This window comes from Convolutriloba macropyga, chromosome 1, assembly GCF_964194025.1.
Source record: "Convolutriloba macropyga chromosome 1, txConMacr16.3, whole genome shotgun sequence".
Lineage (NCBI taxonomy): Eukaryota > Metazoa > Xenacoelomorpha > Acoela > Convolutidae > Convolutriloba > Convolutriloba macropyga.
The window spans coordinates 73,991,805-74,010,783 of NC_134468.1; the positions used below are offsets into that span (position 1 = coordinate 73,991,805).

The 18,979-nt window shown below is 33.7% G+C and overlaps 2 protein-coding genes across 2 annotated transcripts in view; both read left to right on the forward strand.

The window, feature by feature from the left end:
- The window catches only part of LOC142342481 (mitochondrial potassium channel ATP-binding subunit-like), a 230,834-nt gene that overhangs the window by 74,166 nt on the left and 137,689 nt on the right, over positions 1 to 18,979 (forward strand). The gene's annotated exons all lie outside the window — the stretch shown is intronic.
- Positions 1 to 18,979, forward strand: part of LOC142351439 (histone-lysine N-methyltransferase SETDB1-B-like) — a 123,364-nt gene that overhangs the window by 5,422 nt on the left and 98,963 nt on the right. Inside the window, exon 3 of the mRNA XM_075403449.1 lies at positions 8,244 to 8,473. Coding sequence (XP_075259564.1) covers positions 8,458 to 8,473 — 16 coding nt within the window. The 5' untranslated portion in view covers positions 8,244 to 8,457. The remainder of the gene's footprint in view (positions 1 to 8,243; positions 8,474 to 18,979) is intronic.

Sequence of the window (18,979 nt, forward strand, 5' to 3'; positions counted from 1 at the left end):
TGATTTGTGCAGTGCAACTTGAGTACTTTTACAAGTTCATTTCAAAAATGGCAAACACTCTGCAAACAATTGTATTATTTTGTAAGATAGCCATTACGATGCAGAGGTATACCCCAAAATTTCCGCCTTAGTAAAATTGGCTCGAAAATTAGTTGCATACAATGAACGAAAATAGATGACATCCTTTGTGCCTTACTTTTCGCATAAGGGGTCCCGCCAATTTTGCGGAATGAAAAAATTCGGTGCGAAAAGTAGGTAACAAATCCTGTAGTACGTTAACGCATTTTGAGCATGCAAAAGTGGTTTTAATACTCTGTAAAAGAACATTCGGAACGAAAAGTAGGTAACAAGTCTTGTAGCACGTTTCCGCTCAATTTAGGTATCTATTATTCGCATTAAAAGTATCTCTAATTCACAATCGAGCCTAATTAAATGCGCACATTTTGAGCTTGCAAAAGTGGTTTAATGCTTTGTAATAAACAATGAACATCTTATTGAAGCTTTTAAAGCTTTAAATTGATTTAAATATCAACTTTAATGACAAAGTAATTCCCCGGTCTGTTTCAGCCTCTGGTCATCTGGTCACTTGTTGGCCAAGCATAACAGCAAATGGTCACACAAATCCAATCCAACTTCAATGACTCTATTGACAGGGAATGACATTTCTGTAACCAGTAACTCTGTATCAAAAAACTAACAATATTGCTCAGTGGCTTAATGTCTTAATGTTATAAACTGCCATAGATAGTGTATATATGAATTTATTATTTGTGTGATTTAGTTATAGAGAGAAGAGAGAGAGAGAGAGAGAGATAGGGAGGGAGGGAGAGAGAGAGAGTGCGCGCAGAATGGAGGGATTTGTCGGAAAAAATTAAAATTCGACAAACTCCAACTTCAACGGAGGAATTTCTCACTTTTGACAGAGATGCAGTGTGTCTAAACTAATAGTGAATATAGCTTTAGTAAACTCTTCAGAGGAAAATAATTTTAGAGGAAGAGAGAGAGAGAGAGAACAAAATGGAGGGATTTTTCGGAAAAAAAAATTCGACAAACTCCAACTTCAACGGAGGAATTTTTCACTTTTCACACGATTGCAGTGTGTTCTAACTAATAGTAAATATAGCTCAGCAAACTCGTCAGAGGAAAATAATATAGAGCAAGAGAGGGAGCGCGAGTAAGATGGAGGGATTTTCGGAAAAAAAAACAAAATTCGACAAACACCAACTTCAACGGAGGAATTTTTCACTTTTCACCCGGATGCAGTGTGTCTTAACTAATAGTAAATATAGCTCACCAAACTCTTCAGAGGAAAATAGTTTTACAGGAAGAGATAGAGAGAACAAAATGGAGGGATTTTTCAGAAAAAAAAATAAAATTCGACAAACTCAAATTCAAAGGAGGAATTTTTCACTTTTGACACGGATGTAGTGTGTCTAAACTAATAGTAAATAGAGCTCAATAAACTCTTCAGATGAAAATAATTTTAGAGGAAGAGAGGGAGAGAGAGCGCGAACAAAATGGAGGGATTCTTTGGAAAAAAAAACAAAATTCGACAATCTCCAACTTAACGGAGGAATTTTTCACTTTTCACACGGATGCAGTGTGTCCTAACTAATAGTAAATATAGCTCAGCAAACTCTTCACAAGACAATAATTTTAGAGGAAGAGAGAGAGAGAGAGAACAAAATGAAGAGATTTTTCGGAAACAAATAAAGTTTGACAAACTCCAACTTCAACGGAGGAATTTTTCACTTTTGACTTGGATGCAGTGTGTCTTAACTAATAGTAAAATTAAGGGAACTTAAGAAATAAAAATAATAATTTGAGAAGCAAATTTTTATAAGGGAAACTAAAAATGACTAATTTTTACGAATGTCAATCTGAAAATTTAACAGGCAGAGATTTCTTAAAATGCTGCTCAATCCGCAAAATTGCTGCTCTGTAAAGTAAAATTGACTTATAGGTACATACGTTTCCGTACGTCAATCTTTTAAAACTTTTGATATATAACAATCATTCCACTTCGTTCATTAAATGGAGAACTTGAAGCGAACGCGACCTTCAACTTATAAAAAACAGTTATGTACATCCACTATCTTTATTGAAATGCATCTTTGGTTTTATAGCTCCATTAGCTGACTTAACCGATATGTGAGTAAACAAAAATTCACGCTTTTTCATAACTTTCAAAGCGTCATAATCTAAGTCAAAATTTAAGTTAAAAATGTAAATGAGATCAGGTCGGAACATTATGTGCAAACTCACATTAACGAACCTCCTTGTTGATCAGAATGATCAAAGGTAATAAATTGAGTTTCATGGCATCGTATATTTTGGCACATTGGGTATTTTGTCATTGGGTTAAACGGCATGTAAGGATAACAACTAAATGCTGCAAAATAGTACAGCTCTTTCAATTGCTAATTTTGAAACAGTAATAAAGGTATTAAAGTTGAGCCTAAAGGGCATTATAGACGACAATCTTCTTGCTTCTGCCATTATCCACATTATCAATTTTGAAGTGCGATTTGTATCAAAACTGTTAAATATTGAACGAAAATAAAACAAACACGCGCTCAAGCATGCTGTCGTCAAAATATGGTCGTGGAGGCAGAGGAATTTTCAAGCGTTAGAAGAATATGTCACAATACCCAAATTATATCGAACATTTTTTCACCATAAAATTATTAGACTGGTTATTTAACAAACATAAGTGAGACGATTAATGATATGTTTATGAAAATTGCCGTAGCCCTTGTGGGAAATGATATCAGTTTAACATGAAGATCTAATGTGATTAATTGGGTATTTTGGGTAAGCGTTTTTGAATTAGAATAAATAGCTCGAGGGCAGAATATCACCATAAGCTGTGACCATATTCAAAAGGAAATTTTCGCTCTTAGATAATCAAATTTTACACACGATGCTCTGTGTAATCAGCTCCAAGTTAACTATTTGTTTCGACTCCACTTGTGGGGAGAGGAACTTTATACTCAAATGGTTTTTTTTTGTTCAGACTATTTTGGCCGATCGATATATTCATCGTAGAGAAATGTGTGTGGTATTATTAAAAAGCTCGTCCAGCGTAGAATTCGAAATTAAAGATTTTTTGGAATTTCAGTTTTTGGAGGAGTTATCGAGGTCTTAAGTTTTATGTGAACACGTGATATTTGGTTCTCTTTTATTCACTTTTACCGTAATTTTTGTTCGAATTCAGATTTTTTCTAAAGAAAATTTTGCTTCAAGATTACATTTCACGCTACAAAATGCATCAATTTGGTATTCCTAATAGGCGAAAGGCGATTAAAAAGACTAGTTCTGGTCTGATTGGGAAGTTCAAAATCTATTTGAGAGCTGTTTTTTAGAAAACTTTTTTACATTTTTTTTTGCTTTTAAGTCACTAAGAGGATAGTCTTCTTTCGTATCGTGTTTCAGTAATTGGAGAACCTCCTTTACAGTCCAATGATGCCCAATGAACCGAAAATTAGCTTTCAAGTAATCGCTCATTGTTTTGGCTTCGACTCAGTGTTCGTAATTTTTTGTGAAATTTTGATTTTTATTTTTGTACTGTATTTAAATTTATCATTTTGTGTCGCAAGGATTTCAAAACCAAGACTGCTCAACATGATTTGTGCAGTGCAACTTGAGTACTTTTACAAGTTCATTTCAAAAATGGCAAACACTCTGCAAACAATTGTATTATTTTGTAAGATAGCCATTACGATGCAGAGGTATACCCCAAAATTTCCGCCTTAGTAAAATTGGCTCGAAAATTAGTTGCATACAATGAACGAAAATAGATGACATCCTTTGTGCCTTACTTTTCGCATAAGGGGTCCCGCCAATTTTGCGGAATGAAAAAATTCGGTGCGAAAAGTAGGTAACAAATCCTGTAGTACGTTAACGCATTTTGAGCATGCAAAAGTGGTTTTAATACTCTGTAAAAGAACATTCGGAACGAAAAGTAGGTAACAAGTCTTGTAGCACGTTTCCGCTCAATTTAGGTATCTATTATTCGCATTAAAAGTATCTCTAATTCACAATCGAGCCCAATTAAATGCGCGCATTTTGAGCATGCAAAAGTGGTTTAATGCTTGGTAATAAACAATGAACATCTTATTGAAGCTTTTAAAGCTTTAAATTGATTTAAATATCAACTTTAAAAACAAAGTAATTCCCCGGTCTGTTTCAGCCTCTGGTCATCTGGTCACTTGTTGGCCAAGCATAACATCAAATGGTCACACAAATCCAATCCAACTTCAATGACTCTATTGACAGGGAATGACATTTCTGTAACCAGTAACTCTGTATCAAAAAACTACCAATATTGCTCAGTGGCTGAATGTCTTAATGTTATAAACTTCCATAGATAGTGTATATATGAATTTATTATTTGTGTGATTTATTTATAGAGAGGAGAGAGAGAAAGAGAGAGAGAGAGAGAGAGAGAGAGAGAGAGAGAGAGAGATAGGGAGGGAGGGAGGGAGAGAGAGAGTGCGCGCAGAATGGAGGGATTTTTCGGAAAAAAGTAAAATTCGACAAACTCCAACTTCAACGGAGGAATTTTTCAGTTTTGACACAGATGCAGTGTGTTTAAACTATTAGTAAATATAGCTTTAGTAAACTCTTCAGAGGAAAATAATTTTAGAGGAAGAGAGAGAGAGAGAGAGAGAACAAAATGGAGGGATTTTTCGGAAAAAATTAAAATTCGACAAACTCCAACTGCAACGGAGGAATTTTTCGCTTTTCACACGAATGCAGTGTGTTCTAACTAATAGTAAATATAGCTCAGCAAACTCTTCAGAGGAAAATAATATAGAGCAAGAGAGAGAGCGCGAGTAAGATGGAGGGATTTTTCGGAAAAAAAAAACAAAATTCGACAAACACCAACTTCAACGGAGGAATTTTTCACTTTACAACCGGATTCAGTGTGTCTTAACTAATAGTAAATATAGCTCACCAAACTCTTCAGAGGAAAATAATTTTACAGGAAGAGATAGAGAGAACAAAATGGAGGGATTTTTCAGAAAAAAAAATAAAATTCTACAAACTCCAACTTCAAAGGAGGAATTTTTCACTTTTGACACGGATGTAGTGTGTCTAAACTAATAGTAAATAGAGCTCAGTAAACTCTTCAGATGAAAATAATTTTAGAGGAAAAGAGGGAGAGAGAGCGCGAACAAAATGGAGGGATTCTTTGGAAAAAAAAACAAAATTCGACAAACTCCAACTTCAACGGAGGAAATTTTCACTTTTCACACGGATGCAGTGTGTCCTAACTAATAGTAAATATAGCTCAGCAAACTCTTCAAGGGACAATAATTTTAGAGGAAGAGAGAGAGAGAGAACAAAATGAAGAGATTTTTCGGAAACAAATAAAATTCGACAAACTCCAACTTCAACGGAGGAATTTTTCACTTTTGACACGGATGCAGTGTGTCTTAACTAATAGTAAAATTAAGGGAAAATAATTTTAAAGGAAGAGAGAGAGAGAGAGAGAGAGAGAGAGAGAGAGTGAACAAAGTGGAGAGATTTTTCAGAAAAAAATAAATAGGCCTGTAAATTTGTAAATAGACCCAAAAACGAAATTGTCGGTTCGCCATTACTTTTTTAAAGATCAAATTTGAGGCAAAATTTGGCAGTAATGTAAGAGGGGGTCTGCAAGGTTACCTTGTTTTTTATGGCCCTTGTGTTTAATCGTCTCCCTCTCCCACCTACTCAACCACCCTGACCTACAAACCTGTAAAGGGACGCTTTAAACGTGAGAATAACTCACAAACATTTCTTTTGGGTTCCGTTAAATGAATCTTTTTTCACTGATCAAATCTATTTTCAATGGCCAAAAAAGGCTTTGTTAGTCAATGCTAATCAATGTGGGATTGGCGGAATCTATTTTCTCTGGTCAAATCTCAAAACCGAAAATGGTGTTTCGTATTGAAAGCAGATTTAATTATTTTTGAATTAAGGTAAAAGATTCGATATACTACTTTCTTTGCGTTGCAAAATCTTCAGCCTAGCACCTCAAAGCGCATTAAATTAGGCTTAATTGCGGATTATATGCGAAATCGAGCTACATTGAGTGCGAAAAATCGATACGTTAATTGAGCGGATGCGTGATACAACTCGCGCGAAAAATAGGTTATTAAGTTTGTACTTGTATTTCGCGGCTAAAATTAGGACACTTTTGCGAACACGGGATACGATATTCCCTTCCATTTTGCCGGTTTCTGCTAAAGTAGCTATTTTCCGCAATACTGTACCACTTTCAATGTATTAACATAGTAAAAACGAACACGAGATACACACATCGGGCATATCTGCCCGTGACGATTTGGGTATACGTCTGCATCGTAATGGCTGCTTCTCCTTATGTCCGTAATTGTTTTTTTTACTTTTCACAATGTACCTGTGATACAAATCCCTCTGATACTGTTTACTTTTTCGTATAGGTTGCTTTTTCTCTTAGAGGACTCTCGTATTGGCTTAGTTATTTCCAGCCTTGTTGAAGACATAACACTCACCAGAAAAGATTATTATTGCTTTTGCTGAAAAACATTTACAATAATCTTGGAATCTTTTCTTTCTGTCAAAATTTGCAAACAGACTGAACGGGCAAAGTAGAGTCATACTGATATATGCCAAAGGCATTTTTGAAAATTTAGGGCACTGTTGCATTACCGTTGTCAAAACTGTATTTCTTTCAACCTGCTAAACCGAATTTGACCTAAATACTAACGTAGGTGATAGTCTGATACGACATGCTGTAATATGATCATTGTCTGCCGTGAGACCCCAATGTGGGAACCTTTCTGTGCAACGCACAATATTGCCAGTATTCTCGTTTCTTTCTCTATGAAGTGCTGTGTACGAATCTAATAAGTTTGCGATTGTATAAGTTTGGTGTATGTATATAAATGGCGGAGGCAAAATGCCCAAAGCCAAAATTACCCTAAAAGGGTGTCAGAACGTAAAACTGACTAAAATACCCAATGTGCCGAAATACCCAAGATTTTCTCAATCTGTTACTCCACAAATAATTGTCAGAACGATTTTCTACCATAATGAGGTTTGAGTGAGATAATTCATATTGTAATAAAATACAGGCTTGGTAAGACCATGGTCACGCCTCAGGGACCTGGTTGATGAAACTCAAAACCAAATATGCGATCAAAACGTAAGCCCGATAAAATGGTTGTAATGTCATCTTATTTGTGATCGTATTATTGATCAGAATGATCAAAGGGAATAAACTGAGTATTATGGCATCGAATATTTTGGCACATTGAGTATTTTGTCATTGGCTGCAAAATAGTACAGCTCTTTCAATTGCTAATTTTGAAACAGTAATAAAGGTATTAAAGTTGAGCCTAAAAGGGCATTATAGACGACAATCTTCTTGCTTCTGCCATTATCCACATTATCAATTTTGAAGTGCGATTTGTATCAAAACTGTAAACTATCGAACGAAAATATTACACAAACACGCACTCAAGCATGCTGTCGTCAGAATTTGGTCGTGGAGGCAGAGGAATTTTCGAGCGTTAGAAGAATGTGTCAAAATACCCAAATTATATCGGACATTTTCTCACCATAAAATTATTAGACTGGTTATTTAACAAACATAAGTGCGATAATTAATGATATTTTTAAAAATCGCCTTAGCCCTTGTGGGAATTGATATCAGTTTAACATGAAGATCTAATGAGATTAATTGGGTATTTTTGGAACATAGGGTAAATTGTTGTCGCCGTTTTTGCACTAGAACAAATAGCTCGATGGCAGATTGTCATCACCGAGGCTCTGCGGAATCAGCTCCAAATTAACTATTTTATGTTTAGTAGGTGCGTTCGAACGTAATATGGTATTTGGTTGAACTTCTTACAATATTTAACATATATTATTTCAATCTTTCTCGGAATGCTGTAACTGAAAAGAAACCCATTGCTTTGTCTTATTCATCTGGCCTTGCCCTGGTTTAAATGTTAATGCCCAATGTTTCTGGGCCCTGGTCGATAGTTACTTGTCAGGCTGAATTTTCCGAAAGCGATAGATATGAAAGTTTTATCTTCGAAATTTGGAAAATACAAACTAGCATGAACCAAAATTTCTACAAAGAAAAACTGGAGTTCAATTTGGCAAACAAAAAAACAGATTGATTAATTTATTTTTTTGCTTTTTAACAATATTTTAATGAAAGGTTCGAAGTTTTTTTTTAAATTATGTCAGCATAGTAAACGTTTTAGCGTTTCATTGACGCCCACGCGTAAAGTTGTTAACGAAATACTTGAAAGTCTCCAATCCACATGCAAAAATTTGAAAGAGCAAGAAGAACGACTCAGTAATCAAATTGCAGAATGGAGGCGCTTGGATTTCAGTTGGGCGCCATTGTTTCAATGTAGTGACTGGAGAATCTTTTTAGAAGGCCGTGAAACGTCTGCTGATGATTTATGGCGTCGTATGACTGTCACTGATGGTTAGTTCTGAGAGTAATACATTAAAAAATATGGCCCAGATTTATTATGAAGCAATATATTCGCGCTCCTAGAACTATGCGTAATCAAAGCTCTATTAAATGACCGGTTTCTGCCAAATATTTTTAGAGAAAGTTGTTGTTAGTTTAACTAAGAACCTTTTCTTCGGATAAGTGACTGATTTGATTTTTTTCCGAGTTCCTTTTCCATAGCTTTTAAAATTTTTTTAATGAGTAATTGGCTGAAATCGAATTCAATTTTTAGTTCAGATTGGTTCCAGTTCCATATTTTTGAAAATCTGTTTGTACATTTTGATTATTTTTTAAGTCAGGATTGTGTGTTGAGCTTGATCAAACCGAAGCATGAATTGGACTGAAAAACCGAGTTGGGCGTAAAAATTTGGCGTGACGATTTTTCACTATAAATTTGAAATGCGTATGAAAACAATGCTTGAGCAAAATTTTTTTTGCTTTATAGTGGTTATTGTTCACTTCTGTTTTTACTTTTTTCGAGTGTTTATCGAGATATGTGTCTTTTAAAGTCTATTCCTAGTCATTTTGAGGTTTAGGCTTCTGTCTGGTCAATGAAATTTCTTTGAATTGGCGTTCAGGACTTGAGCGTCTATGTATTTTTGAGCCGTCGTCTTCATCAGTTTTCTCCGACCATTTGATCACCTGCCAATAGGCCTTAGAGCTACTGTTTCGGTTTTTTTTCTAATATTAAGTAGCTAAATTCGTGCATGTGATGTTATTTGTTACTGCATTAGTATGGGTTTATATGTCAATCTTGTGATTAATATGGTTTACCTCGCTAGATAAAATGTCCTCAGTAATACTTGAAAGACATTTGAGAGTAAGAACAGAATTCGAAATCAATTTTTTCTGATTACTTCTTTTTCTGTCTCCGGTACCAGTGGTCTTCTTTAACAAAAGTTCTCAACGGTCTGTGTTGCAGCTATTGTCAGGCATTCTGTCGGCTATTTTAATACGAACTCTTGATTAAATTTGACAATTTTGAATTATATTGAATAATCTAATGCCCATGAATTATGTACTGATGGTAGCTTAGTTTCTCATACTGTAAACTATATGTATTCGTCAATTAATGCAGATAGATCGTAGAAATTGACGGTCTGTTTCTGATTGACTAGGCCTCGTGAATCGTTAACGTGTACTGCTGGCAAAAATTCTGATTTCAAGTTTCTGATTTTGGCAATTTTTACTCGGTCTTATGATTCTTCTCCGGCGAAAGGTTTGCCCCCCCCCCCAGTAATCAAGTCTTTTTAAAGTATTGACAGAATTGAAATTAAGAAAGAGCCTAAACATTTTCACATTTTCAATTGTATCAACATTTTGTACCGAACGACATATTGGCAATGTTTATGTGAAAATACACCTGTTCACGAGACACTTTGTTCGACGTTTTTTGCAGCTGATAGTGTAACGATCCATGCTTCGTGAAGAAGAAAAAACATTCCAATATCTCCAGAAAATGACATCATTAGCAAAAGAAATCTTAAGTCAAGATCCGTTAGTTTTCGTAAATCAAGGACAGCTGTTCTTTTACAAGTTGTTAATGACTCCTTTTAGATAACTGCTGATATATTTTTACCATCAGACAATTGGATAGAGCTGGTCCTTTTTCTCTTTACAATTCAAGAGTTTAAGAATCGAATTGTTCATTGAAATCGAATTGTTCTTTTTTTTGTTCAAATTTTGTTATAATTTGTTTTTTTTTCATGTCTTTTTACAGACGTGAGCAGTGTTTTCTGAAGCCCAAAGATAAGTATTTGGGCAACCATTGACTGCATGATAGACAGTTATGTCCCTTTTTAGCAACTATTTAATTTGGTTTTCGGTCTTTTCATTTTTTGACGTTTTTGTTTTATTTGCCTGTTTGACCTTAGGTTTCGACGAAATAGTTCTGTAGCTTGCATTTCTGCTGTTCGTGTTTATCTAAGATTAATTTTGAAGACATCGAATTACAAATTTGGCAAATATTTTGAGATGATTTTTACTATCAAAGATATCCTAATCAGCGCCTTTGTTTATTTTGTCTTTGTTTATGCTGTCTAGCTATAAAATGTCAAAAAGTTTTTTTTACTCGAAGTTTTTTGTTTTGTTTTTTTTTTTTAAATTTTGTTTGCTATGGATCAGCTGCGTTTTTGACAACACTTACATAGCAAAATCTCAAATTATCAAGAATTCGTTACTGGGTTTCAAATTTTGAAATGTTTTCGTGATGCTTTTTCGCTGGGTCTGGCTCCTGAGGGTCAGTAGTTGTCAAGTTTAGGTCTAATGTGTGTTATTCGGGTTTTTTGTCGCGACGACTTTTTGTGTTCGTTGTTTCGATGACGTTAATACTGCTTTTAATCGACAAGTTATTTTTGACTCTTGTATTTTCTCAACTTCTTTTGATAATTGTGTTTGTTTACTTTTAGTAATTAAGGTATCATTTTTTAAATCTGGAGAGATAAAACACAATTAGATAAAAATTTATTGATGTTGTTTTTATTCCAACGGCAACTACTCAAGAACTCCATCGTGGAAGCTTTTCATTTTTTTAAAACTTTTTTCAATTCTTTCCGATTTCTTTATGTCAATTGCTAAAGATTAGTAAAGGATTCCGCTAGCCTAATAGGCGAAGTGTTATCCTAATATCCTAATAAGCCGCCTTTGTTTATTTTGTCTTTGTTTATTCTGTCTAGCTATAAAATGTCAAAAAGTTTTACTCGAAGTTTTTTGTTTCGTTTTTTTTTGCTATGGATCAGCTGCGTTTTTGACAACACTTACATAGCAAAATCTCAAATTATCAAGAATTCGTTACTGAGTTTCTATTTTTGAAATGTTTTCGTGATGCTTTTTCGCTGGGTCTGGCTCCTGAGGGTCAATAGTTGTCAAGTTTAGGTCTAAAGTGTGTTATTCGGGTTTTTTGTCGCTACGACTTTTTTTGATCGTTGTTTCGATGACGTTAATACTGCATTTAATCGACAAGTTATTTTTGACTCTTGTATTTTCTCAACTTTTTTTGATAATTGTGTTTGTTTACTTTTAGTATTTAAGGTATCATTTTTTTAAATCTGGAGAGATAAAACACAATTAGATAATAATTTATTTATGTTGTTTTTTTTTCCAACGGCAACTACTCAAGAATTCCATCGTGGAAGCTTTTCATTTTTTTTAAACTTTTTTCAATTCTTTCCGATTTCTTTATGTCAATTGCTAAAGATTAGTAAAGGATTCCGCTAGCCTAATAGGCGAAGTGTTATCCTAATATCCTAATAAGCCGCCTTTGTTTATTTTGTCTTTGTTTATTCTGTCTAGCTATAAAATGTCAAAAAGTTTTACTCGAAGTTTTTTGTTTCGTTTTTTTTTTGCTATGGATCAGCTGCGTTTTTGACAACACTTACATAGCAAAATCTCAAATTATCAAGAATTCGTTACTGAGTTTCTATTTTTGAAATGTTTTCGTGATGCTTTTTCGCTGGGTCTGGCTCCTGAGGGTCAATAGTTGTCAAGTTTAGGTCTAAAGTGTGTTATTCGGGTTTTTTGTCGCTACGACTTTTTGTGTTCGTTGTTTCGATGACGTTAATACTGCTTTTAATCGACAATTATTTTTGACTCTTGTATTTTCTCAACTTTTTTTGATAATTGTGTTTGTTTACTTTTAGTATTTAAGGTATCATTTTTTTAAATCTGGAGAGATAAAACACAATTAGATAAAAATTTATTGATGTTGTTTTTATTCCAACGGCAAATACTCAAGAATTCCATCGTGGAAGCTTTTCATTTTTTTAAACTTTTTTCAATTCTTTCCGATTTCTTTATGTCAATTGCTAAAGATTAGTAAAGGATTCCGCTAGCCTATTAGGCGAAGTGTTGGTTAACATTATTTTATGCATTTGAACTTGTAATTTCATCAATGTAATAAACATCATGATTACGTTTTCTGTTCTGCTCTGTTTTTACCAGCATTCGATCCTTATTTTCTCAATTATTCAGTGCATCCGTTACCGGATAGAAGAACTTTTGTCCTCTATTTTATTATCAAACAAAATTTTTGATTATTTTCAGATTTTCAGATTGTTGAATTGTATTTCAGTACTTGTACCCTATGTGTTTTCATTTCTTAAACATTGTTTCTTTTTACTGTTTTCCTTGATGTTTCGATTGCGTCCGCTTTTATTCTAACTTGGTTCTTCAAATTAATTAAAATTTGTTACCGCATATTTGATGGCTACTATCATTTTAAGCAGTTGGTAGAAAATGAAGAATAAAACTTAAACCGGCTAGAAAAATTGGAAAGCATTTGACATTCTTGTTTTTTTGGGAATTTCAAATTGATCAACAATAGCTATCAGAGTTTTGAAAAGTTTTCAAAATTTTGACTTCAGCTATTAATTAGTTTAAAGGGCGTCCTTTTATGATTTGCAATATTATATAATTATATATGATTTATTGTAATCATATATGAATTGTTATCAGATGTACTTTAACAGTGAGTTACACAGTGAACTACAATTTGAATAGCTGAATCCTTGAGTGTTTAAATAGTTAACTTGATCTTCTGAATGTTTCTTAACAAGATACTTGTTTGGGCGATGATTTCTGATTAATCAATTGTTTTGAAACGAAGTTTGTATAAATTATATTAGTACTTTGGTCTTTTTCTAATGCAATTTTTCACTTGACCTATTTTTCGTCTGACTATTTTAATTTTTATATCTCAAAAAGGGGACAAAACAGATAAAGCTCGGCCGGCGTAAAGCGACTCAGCAGCTCTCCTAATTTCTTACGCTTTACTAGTCTCTTAAGCGTGTAATTCACTATTTTGTGGAGACAATTTGCTGTGAAGGGAGCTTTTTAATTTAAAAGTTTGACCCCCCCAACCCAATCATCGCCCTCTCAGTCACCCCCACTCCTTCGCCCCGTCCACACTCCTCCACCTGGCAGTTTGAACCCCCTCTCGGTCCAGCCCTCCCAACCCTATCCCCTTCTGCCGACGTTAGTCTGTTATGTCTTTTTGCCTTAATTTTTCTCACTTTTGTGGCATACATTTTTTGAATAGGATTTGTTCTGTTTTAATTCAAGGTTAAAGGGTCATTTTTAAGACCAAAATATTGCAATTTTTTTGCGTTTTTTTGTCATTTTTCGAATTATCTGTTGGACCATTCTAAAATTGAGTTTTTGTAAAAGTTTTTAAAATTTGTTTCAACTTTTTTGATAATTTTTGTCATTTTTTGAGTTTTTCTAGCCCTGGTTACCAAGGACGGATTTTAATATCACGGATATTGCAGCAGTGTTTTGATAAAACGCGGGGCCAGGAAACCGCAATTTTTCAGATAATATTTGCATTTTTTTCAAGGTTTGTTATTTGTTATTTTGTTATTTTTTGAGTTTTTCCAGGCCCAGTGGACAAGGAATCTCCTCTAGTGTTTGATATTATGTTAGCGCATGATTTCTAGTGGCAATGGGTTGGTTTTCAGCAGTTTAATGTCACCAGTTTTAACATTTCTTTACATAACTTGCAGTTCTTTTGATTTTTTCCCGAAATTTTTAGTTAATTTTTTTGCGAAACTTGTCAGTTTTTGAGTTTAATTAGTCATTTGGGCCAGGTAATCTCCCCTAAGGTTTCATAGTAGGTTACTGTTTGTTCGTTAGGGTCATTGGAATAGTTCAACACTATTAACACTCATTTTTTGTATTTTTTGTGAAAATGTTTGAAAGTTTTTTTAATTGCTCCGAAAATTATCATATTCTGACTTTATTGATCTTTATAGACCATTGAAACTTGTCTTGGCTTGAAATTAGGTTACTGAGTAATTTCTGAAGAAAACTAAAGTTTCTAATGATATTAATATTGCCAATTTTAGCAAAACTTTAGGGTCTCTATAATGGGTTACTGAACATATTCGTGAAGCAGGCATCAGAAATGGTTGTGAACATAATGATTTTGCAAAACCAAGAAAGTTTGAAAAATTGTTGCAATTCGTTTTTTTTTTTGTTTTTTTTTAGTTTTTCCCTCTTTAGTGGCGCAAATGAACACCATTCAAGGCTTGTGCGTGGGTTAATGATTTATTTTTGTGGATAAGTTTTGACCTTGAAGGCAAAAGCTTCAAGAGTCATTGAGATTAGAGTTTTTTGTTTAATTGGCTACCAAGGCTATATGATACGCTGGCTATGGTTCTAACTTTCTTCTTAATTATTTTACTTCTTGGGATTGTATTTCAGGACTTGTCCCGCCTTTTCCACACCTTTTTTTAGTGACTTTGATCTTTGAAAATGGGATGAACAAGTCAGACCCAGTGGGCACTAATTTTTATGAAAGATGCAAGGCTGGCGTCAGTAGTCCAGTCCCTCCAGTGCTTATAGTAATGCTGGGAAGGCCTTAATTTAAAGTTAAATGGTAATTTTTAGGAGTTTTTGAGCCCAAAATGGTGCAATTTCACAAGGCTAAACGATCATTGTTTACGAGTTTTTGAGCCCAAACTGGTTCAATTGTCTTATTTCGAGTTTTTGTTTGATGAGTCTTCAATTGGATTTTAGTCAAAGTCGATAAAAAGTTTGTGCAACATATAATTACTTTTTGATTTATGAGCTATATGTTTTGGTAATCTAAACATGAACACGGAAAATGACACTAATTTTCGCAACTTTTTCAAGTTTTTTCATAAATGTTGTAAATTTTTGAACCCTAATTGTCTAGTAATATGTTATGACTAATTTTTGTGTCGAAATAGAATTGTTTTCAGGATTTTAATATCACGACTTTTCGCATCTATAAAACTTGCCATTTTATTCAAATTTTTTTTTATAAATGTTTCTCTTTTGTTCAGTTTTTCTTTGCTCAGCAGCCTGGTAATCTCATCTTGGGTTCGATAGTGTGTTACTGCTTGTTAGCTGGGGTTAAAGCAACGGTTCTCAACGTTTTATTATCAGGAAATTTGGAATTTTTTGATATATTTTCATTTTTTTTTCAGGTTTTCTGAAAAATATTGTCATGCTACTAGTTTATCGATGTCTTTGAGCCAATGGAACTCTTTCAGGGTTATATTTTTGTTACTGTATTGCCTCGGGAGACAGTAAAATGGTTCTGAAAAAATTAACGTTAAAAGTTTTAGCAACATTTCATTAAAATTTGCAATTGTTTTCAATTGTTTCAATCTTCTAAGTTTATCGATTCTTACGGGCCGTCAAAAGTTTTTGAGGTCTTGCAGATGGGATACAGGACAGACTATTGAAATAGCTGAATATGAACAACTTTTTATTGCGGAATTGAGAAACTTTCCTTAAATTTTGCAATGTTCAATTGTTTGAAAAGTTTGTCATATTTCTCGGTTTTATCTGTCTTTGTTGGCCAATAAACCTCTTTCAAGGCTAGTGCGTGAGCTAATTGGTTTATATATATGGACCTGGCCTTCAGGGTAAAAGCTTCAAGAATTTTAGCAATGAGTTTATATTTGTTTAACTTGATTATTTCAGTTTCTTATTTTTTGAGATGGTCTTTTTGGCTCGGATTGTTCAATCGAATTACGATTTTTCACTAGTTTTTTTTATTTCGTCGTCTCCATGGATGACTCTTACGACCTGACTTTTTGGAATTGACTTTTTCAATGACCTCAGTGACTTTTACTGATTTGCAGTTAAGATTTGTGTGCATGACGTCATTTATGCTTTTAGGTCCATTGCGTGACTTACTGGACTCATAAAAGTGACTTCTGAACTCCATTATGTTTGAATAACGTGTTTATATAAGTGTTTTAATTTTGGCGTTCAGGGTTAAAGATTCAAGATTTTAGCAATTGTTATATTTTTGTTCAGTTTGTTTGATTTTTTTAAGTTCTCAACTTTCGAGATGGTTTTTCGTTCTGGCTTTTATTTTTGAGTTTTTCCAGGCCCAGTGGACAAGGAATCTCCTCTAGTGTTTTATATATTATGTTAGCGCATGATCTCTAGTGGCAATGGATTGGTTTTCAGGAGTTTAATGTCACCATTTTTAACATTTTTTTACATAACTTGCAGTTTATTTTATTTTTTCCCGAAATTTTTAGTTAATTTTTTGTCTAAAATTTGTCAGTTTTTAAGTTTTAATTAGTCTTATGGGCCATGGGACCTCCTCTAAGGTTTCATAGTATGTTACTGTTTGTTCCTTAGGGTCATTGGTATAGTTCAACACTCTATTAACACTCATTTTTTGTATTTTTTGTGAAAATGTTTGAAAGTTTTTTAATTGCTCCGAAAATTTCATATTCTGAATTTATTGATTTTTTTGGACTATTGAAAATTGTCCTTGGCTTGAACTTGGGTTACTGGTTACTTTCTGAACACAACCAAAGTTTCTAAAGATATTAATAATGCCAATTTTAGCAAAATTTTATGGTCTCGATGATGGGTTACTGAATATATCCGTGAAGCAGGCAGCAGAAATGGTTGTGAACATAATGTTTTGCAAAATCTGGAAAATTTGAAGGTGTTGCAATATTTGTTTTTTTTTGGTTTTTTATCTCTAGTTTTTCCATCTTTAGTGGCGCCAATGAACACCATTCAAGGCTTGTGCGTGGGCTAATGAGTATTTTTTTGTGAATAATTTTTGACCTTGAAGGCAACAGCTCCATGGGTAATTGAGATGAGTGTTTTTTGTTTAGTTGGCTACCAAAGCTATGTGATACGCTGGCTATTGTTTTAACTCTCTTTATTTATTTTACTTGTTTGGATTTTTTGCAGGACTTGTCCCGCCTTTTTCACGCTTTTTTTAATGACTTTGATCTATAAAAATGGGATGAACAGGTCTTTAAAAATGGGATGAACAGGTGAGGCCCAGTGGGCACTAATTTTTATAACAGATCCAATGCTGGCGTCAGTAGTCCTTCAAGTGCTTAGAGTTGAGCCCAAATTGTTGCAATTGTCATTTTGTGAGTTTTTCTTTGATTAGTCTTAATTGGATTTTAGTCAAAGTCGATAAAAGTTTTTTGCAACATATAATTGCTTTTTGATTTTTTATGAGCTATATGTTTTGGTACTCTAAACATGAACACTGAAAATGACACTAGTTTTTGCATCTTCTTCAAGTGTTTTCATAAATTTTGTAGATTTTTGAGGCTTCAGGGTCTAGTAATATGTTACGAATGATTTTTGTGTGTAAATAGAATTGTTTTCATGATTTTAATACCACGACTTTTCGCATCTGTAAATCTTGCCATTTTTTTCAAATTTTTTTTTCATAAAAATTTCTCTTTCGTTCATTTTTTCTTTGCTCAGCCGCCTGGTAATCTCATCTTGGGTTTGATAGTATGTTACTGCTTTTTAGCTGAGGTTAAAGCGACGGTTTTCAACGTTTTAATATCAGGATATTTGGAATTTGATACTTTTTGAATTTTTTTCAAGTTTTCTGAAGATTATTGTCATGCTACTAGTTTATCGATGTCTTTGAGCCAATGGAACTCTTTCAGGGTTATATTTTTGTTACTGGATTGCCTCGGGACACAGTGAAATGGTTCTGAAGAGATTTTTAAAAGTTTTAGCAACCTTTTCTTAAAATTTGCAAATGTTTTCAATTTCGTGAAATTTTCTATCGTCTCAGTTTATCGATTCTTACGGGCCGTCAAAACTTTTTCAGATTTTGCGGATGGGTTCAGGACAGATTATTGAAACAAAAAGCTGAGTATGAACATCTTATTGAGGAATTGGGAAACTTTCCTTAAATTTTGCAATGTTCAATTGTTTGAAAAGTTTGTCATATTTCTCGGTTTTATCTGTCTTTGTTGGCTAATAAACCTCTGTCAAGGCTAGTGCGTGAGCTAATTGGTCTATATTTATGGACCTGGCCTTCAGGGTAAAAGCTTCAAGAATTTTAGCAATGAGTTTATTTTTGTTTAACTTGATTATTTCAATTTCTTATTTTTTGAGATGGTCTTTTTGACTCGGATTGTTCAATCGAATTACTGGTCAGGTGCAATAGTTCTCAATTTTTCACTAGTTTATTTTATTACGTCGTCTCCATGGATGACTCTTACAACCTGACTTCTCGGAATTGACTTTTTCAATTACCTCAGTTTCTTTAACTGATTTGCAGTTAAGATTTGTGTGCATGACGTCATTTCTGCTTTTTGGTCAATTGCGTGACTTACCGGACTCATAAAAATGACTTCTGAACTTTAAGTGTTTCAAATTTGGCTTTCAGGGTTAAAGATTAAAGAGTTTTAGCAGTTGTTATGTTTTTGTTCAGTTTGTTCAGTTTTGTTATTTTTGAGTTTTTCCAGCCCAGTAGACAAGGAACCTCCTCTAGTGTTTGATATTATGTTAGCGCATGATCTCTAGTGGCATTGGATTGGTTTTCAGGAGTTTACTGTCACCAGTTTTAACAGTTTTTTACATAACTTGCAGTTCTTTAGATTTTTTCCCGAAATTTTTAGTTAATTTTTTTCCGAAACTTGTCCGTTTTTGAGTTTTAATTAGTCTTTTAGGCCAAGGAATTTCTAAGGTTTCATAGTAGGTTACTGTTTGTTTGTT